Source organism: Thermobia domestica, chromosome 14 (assembly GCF_964235325.1).
Source record: "Thermobia domestica chromosome 14, izTheDome1.hap1.1, whole genome shotgun sequence".
Lineage (NCBI taxonomy): Eukaryota > Metazoa > Arthropoda > Insecta > Zygentoma > Lepismatidae > Thermobia > Thermobia domestica.
Genome location: NC_137467.1, coordinates 122,538,628 through 122,552,520, shown reverse-complemented (window position 1 = coordinate 122,552,520; position 13,893 = coordinate 122,538,628). Strand labels below are relative to the sequence as shown.

At 35.4% G+C, this 13,893-nt stretch overlaps 1 protein-coding gene across 1 annotated transcript in view; it reads right to left on the bottom strand.

Annotated features, from left to right (window-relative positions):
* Window positions 1-13,236, bottom strand: part of Ankle2 (ankyrin repeat and LEM domain-containing protein 2) — a 72,307-nt gene extending 59,071 nt beyond the window's left edge. Inside the window, exons 1-2 of the mRNA XM_081738795.1 lie at window positions 12,947-13,236; window positions 1,801-2,450 (exon numbers count right to left, since the gene is read on the bottom strand). Coding sequence (XP_081594921.1) covers window positions 1,801-2,450; window positions 12,947-13,151 — 855 coding nt within the window. The 5' untranslated portion in view covers window positions 13,152-13,236. The remainder of the gene's footprint in view (window positions 1-1,800; window positions 2,451-12,946) is intronic.
* Window positions 13,237-13,893: the final 657 nt, after the last annotated feature.

Genomic DNA, 13,893 nt, shown 5'->3' with positions numbered 1-13,893 from the left:
ACGATAGGATCTTTCAAGGATTTGTTATCTCCTCAGATCAATTCAAATGAAAGAAGTTGCATTCCAAGAATAAGACGCTTATAACTCAGAATAGGTTTTACATTGTAATTAATTTTTAATGCTTAATAATTGTAATTTTTATGTACTTAAAAAAGGTCTTCTCTACGATAATTACCGGTAATACTATTGAAATAACGTTACAATTCCCAAACACAGAAAGGATAAATTTACTTATTTTATTTGGCTTGCCAGTCAAATTGATACAACAATTTTACTCTGAGGGTGTGAAGTATGCTCCCATTTAAAACATCGATTAAAGATTTTGTAACCCAAAAATGGGTAGACAAACATAATCTTTCCTGATGATACTTTTCTAATTGTTCTGGCAAGATATGGGAAACATTCTTAAAAGCTGAATTAGAACTGAGAAAAATATGGTTATGGCTTAGTAATATGTAACTGCTAAATCCTGACAAAACTAGATAACTGACAATGTCCCCTACTTCTCCTACACAGCCAACAAATACTAAAACTGTGTACCTGTGAACATAGTAAAAGATATCATTGTACAGATCTTATAAAAATCAGTTATAACTTAGTTCAAAACTTAAATCTATAATATATGAAAACACATTATATAGCGAAAACAGTTCAAACAATAAATTACCACATAAAAGAGAACAATAATACGAAAATTTGCACACAACTAGTTACACAATGAATAAAAAATACCATAAGTGAACAACTAAAGCAATATTGCAGAAGTAACGTCCAGTCTACATTAATGGCTAGCCAGCTGGCTTGCACAAACTGATTCCCACACAAGCATTTGCTTATGTAAGCCTTTATCTACCGTTCAAAAGTTTTCGAACTCCCTGGATTTAAGTGGAAAAAAAGACATATAGGGTAATGCAGTGATATAAATTGAAAAAAATTTTTTACATATTTTATAGTTCTTTAGAACTTCTTGATATGTCAAAGGTGTTTAAAAATGCAAAAATACCATTCTTTGAAGCGTATTTATGATGGTTTCGTGTGCCCAATATTTGCTCGTTGGAACAGTAACGACCAGCATTACACATACACTCCAACTGAGCGATAATTGGTCACAGAAAACTGTATATAGGCCAACATTTTCAAAATACGGTACTTCTGGGTTTTTAAACCTTAACACATCAACAAGCTATAACATGTAAAATTTGGTTTCCTTATGAATTTATGTCACTGCATTCACCTCGTACATCATTCAAACAAAACTAATGCGTTATCTGACCTTCTACACTTTTATCTATACTATGATACCTTTTATGAGTCCATTTTACGAATTATAATTAGATACACTATCTGCAATATCTCTCAGATTCCGACCCAACTGTCTACCAAATAATAGGTCAACAAAATAATAGTCACCTCCTTCAATAGCTCGCCTTAAGGACCAAAACCCTTTTGGGGGGCAGTGTTTGGAAGTTTTGGTACCTGAGACGGGACATTAAGGTTTCTGGAATCCGAAACCCTATCATCCTTGGAATGACGGGTATATTAGGTACCACACATATCATAGAAGATCTAGACTTCTAATTTCCTTTGGATATTTTCAGTTTAATTCTTTTGTTTCGAATTTTGCTAAATAATACTTTTATAATATTAACTGTATTTAGCTATTTACTTCGTCTAATTGTACATGTATTTATTTTTGTATATTTGGAAAACCAACGTACTACTGTAACTTGTACTAATTTATACTGTACTTTTCTCCTTTTCTTTTAACAAATATGTAAATACGTCATACAACATACTCACCTCCTGCGGCGTGTAACCATGTTTGTTCTTCTTATGTTTATCACATTGTGGGTAACTAACAAGCACTTCAACCACCTTTGTTGCTCCGAATTTCACAGCGAAGTGTAAAGGCGTTTCATTTAGTCCTTTATCAGGAGTATTGAGATACATGTCAAGTAAGATACTTGCTCGTTCTCTACGGCTTTCATCTGATTCATCTTGATAAAGCTTCTTCAGAAAGCTATCATCCGACACAGTCTCTAACACTAACTCGGCAATCGCTGCATTTTTACACTTAGCAGCCACATGTAGAGCATTGTAACGAGCGCCCTCCTGTAAAAGAGCCGGGGTGTCACCACTGCTTATCAGATACCTTGGGTTGGACCACACAAGCGAAGACACTGACTGATAATCACCTCCTTCAATAGCTCGTCTTAATTTTACTAAGTCTTGAGCCTTTGGACCTTTGAAAGGGCTGGGTTTCTCTCCTACAAGATTTGGATCAGATCCAAGAGTAGTTTCTTGTGCAGGATTATCTCCAAGTCTGTAAGTTGGAGTGGTAGCAAAATTTATCGCCTCTTGTCTCGATCTAAAAGATTTAAATCTCGCTCCTTTGTATTTCTTTGCTATCTTCAACGCATCCACTCTATCAGTATAGACTGGCAAAAAATCTGCAATTAAAATTAAGAAATGACAATTAGTGAAAATGAAATGCCATACGTAATGAAATACTTAGTCTGAACGAATTTTGTTAACTCAATTAACTAGTTTCATTCACTTCCTCGTCAGGGCCGCGGTGGCTCAGTGGTAGAGCGTTCACCTCTGGTGTTTGGGGTCCCGGGTTTGATCCCAGCCCCCGCCAAGTGAACTTTGTGGTGGACAAACACCGTGTGCGTGGATTTTCTCGGGGTTCTCCCGTTTCCTCCCACTTTTTTCACTCCACCATTTCATTCATTACTCATCATCACTGTCTCCTTTAGCCTAACCGGCATACGCGTGGGACGTAAAACTCAAAGATTTCATTTCATTTTTTCACTTTCTCGTCCTTGCTAACATATACAGGCAAATTAGGCAAACCCACGATAAATGTGTCGTCTTCATTTACATTTCTAATAAATTCTAAGTTCAAACCACGCATTGACTCTAAGTTTCTTTCTAATTATTTAACGACACGCATAAATTTTAATGTCATTAAATCTATATCAACATATAGGTAAACTTATACAGGATGTTTGGAAACACCACCTTGGAGAAATTAATCTTCAGACGAATTCTTTTGCTTATCGAAAACAGCGAAAAAGAAATGTGTATCACCCTTATTTCACGTAGAGAACATTTTAGTTGGGATTTGCTTTTTCTATGCATGAACAATCGTAGCTTTATACACTTTTATAATAGCCCTCCTGTATTAGTTTTGAACAAAACACGTTTCAAATTTAAACGAAAAGTAAAAAATCGACTAAAGGCGTGTCAACACTCCATTATTATCGTTCTCCAGTGCCTGGTGTTTGTGTTATTGTATGCAAAAATTATCTAGTGTTGTTTTCAAGCACACTTCCGGAGAAGGAGCAAACCTTCCCGGAGATGGCAATCGCTCCCTTCCTCGGAGCTAATGTAACTGAAATTGTGATTACATGTCACTCTTATGCAAGGCACGTTTTTTAGCGAATAGTGTCCAATTGCATCTGCCCCCTCACATTTTGATTTTTTTTTTTCTCGTGTAAACCACATTTTCTAGAAGAAAGCCTTGTATTTCCAAAATAACTTTTCAATCTTCACCCCTTTGGCAATAATAAAACTTAGTTATGTGTAGAGCAGAAGTGCCTACAGGTGAATTTCAGGACGTTGGATACCCCTATGAGAATATTTTAAGGGGAGGCATATTTCATTGAAAATGGAAGCATCGAACTGCACAGTAATGATTCCTTTAAGAATGCAAACCATGAAGGAGAACTTAGCGTGAACAATTATTTAAAACAAAAAAGTTTTTTTACAGTTGTGAAATCACGGTATACTTCCAAACTACGTGAATTCAATTTTGAAGCAGACTTATCAACAATAGTGAATCTTCCGGCTGCAACAGAGGGATAGTGTGAGCGATGGAAGTTGTTAATTTGACGCAGAATTCATATCAAAAACATCTTCTTGATATGTCTCATAATTATTACCAGGGTTGGCTGGTTTAAACAAACAAACAAACAAAAACGAAAAATGCTTTAAATCGTGTGAACTTCATGGTGACGTTTCCACATATCTAACCATCTGCATTTGTTTCATCTCCTTTAATCAAGGCATCCTACGTTTAATTCTCGGTCGAACCACACCCTTCTTTCAAGTGTAAACCAAGTAGCGGTTGGATGTCACTTTAAGCGAGTCTTCTTCTTGATAACCTCAGTATTACATAAAGATGTTAAGCCTAAACATATGAAACGACACCAAATTGTATATGTCTACTTTCCTGAATGCCTATTTCATAAGAAAACCATGGTTGCTGAAATATTGATAGAAACTGGCAAGTAGCTTCCAACATTAGCTTGGATTGGATTTTCAGTTTTAATTCTTTTGAATGATATCTACATAATAAATTTGTAATTTAATCCCTCAGTTTTAACGTACTGATTAGATACGTTGACCTTAAAATTTTTGACCATACCAAGCAATAACGAGATTTTCCCAATGGCTAAGGCGGGAGTTTCCCGATTTATATATAATGGTTTCACTTGTGCAACTGTTTATCTTTTTGTTCTTCTGAAATGACTCTTGACGATTATATTACAAGTATGTTAATATCAGTACAACGTATTTTTTATTCGGAGTGTTTCGTGAGTCAGCAGACTTCTCGTATTTGTGGCCAATTAGTCTCGGTACCAAGTCCAAACAGGGGACAATTTCTCTCGGATTTAAGCCGAGAAGCGGTTTGGATCCGCTTTAAGCCTATGTGACTCCTTCCAGCATAACCCCGTTGTTGCATAACAAGGCGAAACAAACTTATTTCTGTCCATATGTAGTATAAATACATAGAGTAAATTATTTAAACAAAACAAAACAAAAAAATTAAAAAAAAACGGGTTTAAACAAAAAAAAAGTTTTTTTTTTAAACAAAACATGTTTTTTGCCAACCCTGATTAATTACTATATATGAATCAATATTGAACAGAAAGATCTACCATTCATTACGAGTATTACTTTCGGTCAGGGTGGAAAAAAATCATGTTTTTTTTTTAAAAAAAAAATCATTTTTGTTGATTTTTTTTATTTAAATCAAATCTTTCTCCTCGTATAATGCAAGTCGCGAACTGTAGAAAAAGCATTAGGAATTAGTATTAAATGCTAATTATGCCATTTAAGTGAAAGTATTGGGGTTGAATTTTGAATTATCCCCAATCCTTAACCTATATCAATCCCAAACAATGTTTCTTAACCCTTTTAAATTATGGCTCTTTTTAAAGATAAATTATAGACTTTCAGTCAAGCATCTACAGCATCATCCGTATTTATCCTAGGATCATGGTGCATACATCACTCTCTTTAGAATAAAACAGCTTTTGAAACGGTAATATTCACATTTCCCTATCATGTCCCTGAAGCGGAAAATTCTGAGAGTAATCTTCATTTTTTTTTTTTTACTTTTTTTTAAAAAAAAATTGATCCCCTCTGGATTCCCCTGTGCTAACGCACAGATCTCAAAATCAACTGGGAAATACTAAGGGGTATACTAAATGTGTGTACAAAATTTCAAGCTTCTATCTTGAGTAATAAGGGTGAGGAAATTGTTTAACAATGCGCTAAGAACATTCCCACGATGACCCGGATGTAATATAAAATTTCCTCAGACATCCCTATTTATCCTATTTTAGGATCATGATTTGTACATTATTCTCTTCAGAATAAAACAAATTTTCAAACGGGTCCCTTCAAATGTCTCCATCATATATCTGGGGCGGGTAAATCATGAAAAAAGGAATTTTCTTTAAAAAATATCTTTTTTTAAAAAAAAAAATACCTCTGTGAACCCCTCCCCCTGTTTTAAGGCATAGATCTGAAACAAATCTGAAAAATACTGAGGGATGCACTGAGTAAATGTGCAAAATTTCAATCCTGTAGATGCAAAAGTAAGCCCGCGAAAAATAATATTCCCCCAAATACCCCAGATTCCCGTATAAAACAGGATCTCAGATAACAGTTTCCTGAGACATCCCTATTTATCCTAGAAGCATAGTACGTACATAATTTTCTTCAGAATAGAACAGCCTTTGAAACGGTACCATTCATATGTCTCCATCTGAGGCGGGAAAATCACGAAAAAAGCTATGTTTTGTTAAAAATATTCTTTTTTAAAAACATTTTTGCCCCTCTGGACCCTGCTGTTTCCGCACAGAGATCTGAAAACATCTGAAAATTATTAAGGGGTGCACTGAACGAGTGTGCAAAATTTCAGTCTTCTGAATGCAAAATATAGCCCGCCAAATAAAAATAATAATACGCATAACAAAAATATCTTTTTAAATCTATGACGTCATCACACACTATACCTCAACGCAGAAAGGCGTGAAAGCATATGTAATGTGTTCTAGAATGCCTCCAGTCTTGAAGAAAACGAAGTAAAAAAAGCCTTATTGGTACTTTTTTAAGTACCAATGAAGATTGAATGGAATGAACGAATAATGAAGATTCTACCCTATCACCTAAAAATATAATATAATTTAAATATAATAATTTAATTATATAATTCAAAAGATTAAGCATTAAGGAAAAAGTACAGCAACGTTTATCAAAATGACACTTTTTTCACAAAAGTTACTTATATTTGGCAGGGGCCTATTTTTAAAAGCTCAGAACTAGCTTGCGGTATGAAATACATAAATTTCGCCTAAAGTTATAAATCAAAAAACAAAAATGGAGAGGGGATAGGACCCCTCTAAATACACCCTATTATCTAGGAACAAACAAACAGACACGCACAAAAAAGAATTTTCTTCTTAAATGTCGATAGTGATTTCCCCGTTGGAATAGTTAACGTACTTAAAACCCAACCAAACCCAATGTTACGAAAAGAAGAAAGCAGGATTGCTCCGTTACCTGTTCAAAACGGGTTTTTCCCTAATCATCCTCTGTAAGACATTTGTTTTCATACTATACTGTACATTTGAGTCTCATTGTATTATGATTATTAATTTCCATAATCGAAATAACAAAACAGAAACAAGATTTTACTTATTTTCACTTTAAATTAATTTATTTCGGAATTCGATTTAAATCAACGATTTTTATTTAAAAAATCAAGTGATTTAAATCAGACTGATTTAAATCAATCCACCCTGCTTTCGGTTGAGAACATATTCTAACTTTTGGAAACTACATCCACATAAAATATCGTTTGTAGCGTCCTATTACCGTTCTCGCTAAAGCGAATAATTATTGCAGCCGGAAGTAGTAGTATATTTCTACCACTTCCGGTCGCTTCAAGGAAAAAACATCGAAAATGGAACCTATTCCTACAGTATTAACTCCATATCTGAAAACAGTTTTCACTCCGTTTTGCACTATTGTGATCAATATCGAAACAGAAAATCACAGACATCCACCATTTCCAGTTGACATACAGCGATAAAGGTCGAAGTAAATTTCTACTACTTCCAGTTTTAGTTTTAGGAAAGAGATACAGGAGAGAAAGACTTCTTAAGACACTGAATGCATTTCAAAAAACAGCTTATCCCTGGTGTCTACTAAAATTCCAAAATGAAATTTCATGACTTTTTCGTGACCTTTTCTTTACCAAACAATAAAATTTTGAAACATTTAAAAACTAATAGCAGTACCTATATTCTTTAGCATTTATCTATGTTATCTCTACTTTCACAGGCTGTCCCCTGGAGCGATAAAAACTTGATGTCTTCTCACAGTTGAATAAACTGCTTAGATGTGTAGGTGGTTTCGGCAGTGCGATGCGATTCGCTACTGCTCAACGATGCCAGCAGAAGGCCAACCTCAAGAGTAAATTTGGGTGCGAATTAAAAAGATTTTTCATGCATGCGATAGAACCATGCTTTGCTTGCGATTTGGTAGCGTTTAAAGCCGATCATAGACATTTTTGGCGGCGAATCTTAACGTTTTACAGAGCAAAATTTTCCAGTCTTTACTATATTTGTACAGATAACAAAAAAATTCGTGACCGAAAAGCTAAATCTCGTGACTTTTTCTTGGCTTTCATGACCGTTTTCTGATTTCGTGACTTTTTCATGACTTTCGTGACCGATACACACCCTGTTATCGCTTTCTATTACCGCTTTCGATCTACGGTGATGAACTATCAAAACAGGAAAGGTTAATTTCTACCACTTCCGGTTTGAATAAAGGTTAAAAGAAGGAGACGAAACCTATTCTTTGAACGCTGAATCTATTCCGGCAAACCGACTTTCGATATCTATTCCGTCTTGGTGCTTTAAAGATGAATAATGAAAATGGAAATACTAGTGCTGCTTCCGATTTTAATAGTGTTATGGTTGGAGGTGATAATATTTTCTTGAGACGCCAAATAGATTCCAGGAAACAGTTTATCGTTATCTACTACAGTTTTATTCTATGGTGATTAACGTTCAAAACGAAAACGGCTGACTTCTGCCATTTCCGATCTGAATAGAAGCTTAATGGAGAAGATGGAACCTATTCTTGGGACATTGTAACAATTAAAAAAAAAAAAAAAGCGTCTTGATATATTTTACCGGCTTTGCTGATACCTCTCAACAGATGGACATTGCCGTTCTAAAGGACTTCCGGCCCTTATTCATTCACTACCATCGTCTCTTATCTCCTTTAGCCTCGATGCATGATCATGGGACGTTAAACTTGAAACAAAAAGGCGAATTTAGTTTCATCGAAATTACCAAATTATCGCGAAGGCGTAATCAGACACTGATTTTGTTTTTAAAAGGAACAGAAGCTACCAAGTGAAGTAACGTCCAGTACATTTTTGTATTTGGTAAATTTGAGGAGATCGCGCCCAAGTACTTCGGTAGATGGTTACTGCTAAAGTAGAACATAAATATTATATGTAAATTTATTATGACGTAATGACACTGGTAAACCCTATGAATTATTGTGCTTGTTATCCTGTTTTCGTCGAAAATAAATTCAAGAACTCCTTTTGTCTCTACCTGAAAGCGCTAAGCCTAACACCGAAACTAAAAGTTGCATTTAAACAAACGATGGTCTTTCTTGGGAAAGGCGCTTCTTTGCAGACCTCGCGTTAAAGCAGCACGTCTTTCGATGGAGTTAAATCAACGTGGGCAGGATTCAGAATATTTTTCTCATCTCTGCTGTAACTTGCACGGCTGACTTCTTTATTTCGTGACTGTATTATCGGTTTTAATATTGATTTTCATAGAGTACAAACGTTAAGATATCGAGCACTGGTCTTTGAACCGATTCAGCATCCCAAGAATATATTTCCTAAAATCCCTCATTTCAAAACGCAAGTAGCAGAAGTAAACAATTTCTGGTGTCAACGTTGATCGCCACAGAAAAACTATACTACATAGTGACAAGTTGTTTTCTGGAATCGATTCAGCGTCTTAAGGAAAGGTACAGTCCGCAGCAAAAAACCTGCAACGTGAGCATGTAAGTTTAATGTGAAACTACGCCTAACAGCCAACGGAATCAACTTAAAGTCTAAGTGGCACGAATCACGCCAGGAGAAACCCCGACGTCCTCCCCTGCATACTTATTTTGGAGCAAAAGACTTGGTCGTTTCACAATAAACTTACATGCTCATGTTGCAGGTTTTTTGCCGCAGACTGCACCATCTTCACTCGTATTTACTAAAATCGAAAGTGTTACAAATTTAAAGTTATACATCTAAGTCAATATTGAATTCACGAAAGTACACCGTAGTTTCACAACTATAAAACGAAGCTAACTTGTCTATATTATTATTTGAAACATTACATACTTCAAGATTTGATTATTTAAGGCTACGGTAAGAGAGGAAGTTATATGGTCCTAAATTTATTATAGCAAGAATTACAGCAAAACCACCATGTCTTTGACCGATTCGATTTCTGTACCATTGGTTCTCCGGAACTATTAAGGAAATGCTCAGAAGAATCACTTCCTTAGGAATCTATTATTGAGTGAATTGCCTAAAGTGAAGAGTAGTCTTTTGTAAATATATTGCTGCATGTCTATAGCTAATTTTGGCAAGTTTTCACTTTGGCCATTTCATTCATTTTATTCGATTCGAATCTTTTGGTTCCGATTTTCAGGTTCGTTGCTGGTAAAGAGTCACGTAGTGACATACTGTTAATGCTTGTTGCTATGCTGTTTGAGCACGGAACTGCGGATATGACTTAACGTCAGGTGCTGTGTTTCGCTGATACAGATGCATTTCACGCGTGTTCCTTTCTATTGCGTGTTAAGCTGTCTTCCTGGCTGAACATGTTTAATGTGGTGGATGTTCCTTTCGACAAAGAACATATTAGAAATTTGAATTTAACACTCTCTTCAAGTAGTTATTCGTTCTTAAGTGTTCAGTGGAGACATTTAATTATGGGCCACTACTCTACTTTCATCTATCCCATCAATGGAATATACACACAAAATATTGATAACGTTTGGTGCCATTCCAGGAGTTTGAGCTGCGTACATGGTTTAGAAGGAATGGTGATACAGTTCGGCTTTATTTATAGAGTAGGAAATTTTATTCTAGCTATAACACTGGGAAAAATATTTATGAATCAAGCTCCCGAACTATATTTGTCATACTAAACGGGTTAACTGCCGCGGATGGCGGCCCCGAAATACAAAAGTTACGGAAATGGACAGAATCAGCCGAAATGTCAGCATGAGAGTAACAAAAAAAAGATAATAAAGGGCATCGGTGTGTGGTGAATAATTCAGCAGAAAAACGAAGTCAAATTCTTGACTATATGATTTAGCATATTGATGCGATATTAGGTAAACAGGCAATATGGCAGTGTTTCAAACTCGCTGTTTTATTAACTAACCTCGGACATATAAGCTGCAGTAATGGACGAAAAATAGAAATTTACAGCGGAAACTAATGAAAAAGGAGTTGCATCTGGGTCAAATGTGGTGAAACGGGACAAAATTTTGGATGGCATTCCATTTTATGGGGGAATAAAATTGTAAAATTACGGAAGAAATCTGTTACTTGACGTCATAACAGGATTATACAAGTAATGGAAACATCGAAAATTACCTATTTCATGTATAATAAGGTAGATATATGAAATGGACTGTGTGTTCTTTACCACGTAATACTCCATAAGGAAGACACGAAATGCTATATGAAGCAGTATACAAGGTGATCATAATAGTGTTGCAAAGCTGTACAGCACGCAAGTCATGTGTTGTTATGCCATATAAAGTGTTTACCATTACCCTCGTTTATGCGTATAACCACTGTTGCCGATGTGCCTACGGACTCACCCCGCTACTACTCGGGCTCTCTGCTGCACTCCTGCCCTGACTCAGATAGCATTTGTTCTTTTTAGCGGCAACCTAGCACAAGTTGGTTTGAGTTTTAAAGTAAATTCGTGTTTTGTACAGTGCAACCCTCAACCCTCCTTAAGTCATTCTGCATCTATTAATTTAACTCCTCCCTTAGGGAACACTTTCTAAGGCAGTAAGAGTGTATAAGTGAAATTCATATTTCATGAATATTGTGGCAATCTTATAGAAAAGAAGTGTTTTCGTATGCGTTTTGAAATGTTTGATGTCCTAGGAACATGTATTTGATGGGGGACTCTTCCCCAAACTCCCCTCTAAAAGTTTATTTACATAATACTAGTAAAATTTCGTTCTAGTGTTGGTTGGAAACAGAAAAGGTACAAATTCCTTGTTTTAGTTATTTTTGAATAGTGTGTATCTGCAATACTTAACAGTTGGAAGGTACTAACTTCACGCAGTGATGTAACTCAGATAAATGTGTATCTATTGGAGAGCAACGAAAATATGAAAATAAGAAATATTTTAGATTAACAGTTAAAAGTAAACCATGGAAATAAAATACGAGTAATTCTAGTATTAAAATAAAATAAAAATAAACAAACAGCAATACAACGTTAAAAACGGGGTCTTGTGGGTCTAATACGAGATCGCCATCTGCGGAAATTTAGCCCACTAAATTTCAGGTATTTATTTCTAATTATTTTTTTCATCATTTTAAAATACATTGTTGGTTCTGGTCGGGTGATACGAGGGATTGTTTCCTTTGAAGTAAAGTAAGTTGTTCATATTAGTTTTAATATTTTTTTTAAATTTTAATTGATGTTCAGAGGCTTAGAAGGGCTTGCCACCCCTTATAGCACACATGGAATATGACGGTTCAAGTTTTTTTTTTTTCGGTTATTATATTATACAATGCATATTTAAAGATTTGATAAATTTAGAACTGTGTTAGATGGAAAGTTATCATGGTTCCAAATATATCAGCATTTGAATCTGGCCAGGTTTAAAATAATTGTAGAAAGAGTGGACCACCATGATTTCCATCCAATTCGATTCGTGAGGAACTAGGTCCTAGTGATACTTTAACGAATTGTTCCGAAATCATTCCCTGCGATTCGATTTATAGATTGAAATGATCAAAGTAAAAACCTGCCCTGATTTTATCTATACGTTCTTCAAAATACAGTATGTCTTTACACTTTACTTGCACTAACATTGAACCGGCAAAAAGGACATGGACCGGCACTTGACATGGCACAAACTGTTTTTTTGGTGCTCTAACTCTCTATGCTGTTTTCTTGGAAAGCTTCGGCTCTCACATTTCCAAGTAGGTTACAAAACAAGTAGGCCTGCATTGCTAGCACAACTAGGAAAATTTAGAACAAGAGTTTCCAAGACGAGTTATTTTGGTGATGGCTCGCACCTAGTCGGTCTAATTTCGGTGTTTCATGTGATTAATTAGATTATAAATTTCACACTTAATTCAACAATTTAAAACATCCTTGAACATTAGAAAAAAAATATTATCTACACTAATCAGACAGTAATAACACCTAACCGCCCATTAAAAGAATTTACAACTTGCGCAATCAAAATTTTCATACTATTAATACTCATACCACCATGTATTCTCCCTTACTCCCACATCAAATACATACCACATAATGAGTAAATCAGAATATTACTAGAAATTTTTTACCTTCTTCCTCCACAACTTGGCAATCAATTGGAATCGAAACACCATAGTAAACAATTGGATTGCCATCATGAGCAATTGAATCACCATCTGACATGTTAGGATAATTTCCTTCGTTTCCCTGCATCCTGTTTATAAAATTCTGACTCGCATTGGTATTTCTGTCTTGAAAGAATCCACTTTTATATATATTTCTAAATAATTCCATGTAATTTCAACACTGTGACACTTCCCATATTCACTACACATCACTTCTACGCCAGCACCAAAACAGGTTTCAAAATTGAATTATGTGGATCACTTCTTCTCAGAATTATCAGTATCTCATATAAGCAGCCTGAATCACTGGAACCTGTGGGACTTTATTCCGTAGAAGACAACGCAAAAATTGCAGAGCATATCGCAAGGAAAGATGTAGGAAAACAATTATAATTAGGCTATTATAATGCCTATTATCGGAAACTAAAACGCAAATCTTTTGCTACGTTGACACAAACCGTTAGTTACGGAATAAAAATCCTCGTGGCTTCAGGACGCCGTTCCAAACGGATACGTCAACGCAACCCTTACATTCTTTTTTAGTTTTTGATATTAGTCATAATGCTGACAATAGCTTGTTACAGAATTTGTATTACGCTACGATTATCTATAATATGCAATGGACTTGCTGCGACTGAGTCGGGTGGTTGGTCCGAGACAATGACCAAGGGGTACATAGGACCACCCCCTAAATTTTGCAATAGGTATCTTGGCCTACCCCAAATTTAGGGATAGATTTATAAGACCACCCTCACTAAGTTTCGGAACTTGTCAGATTTAAAAATTTGATATAGTAGTACGTACACATTATTCCAAAAAGAACAAGTGTTTATGGCTGTTTTGAGTTAAAACTGCGGATATCTTCGGAATCAGTAAACCAATCGACCCTCCAAGACAACCTTCGCAATTGA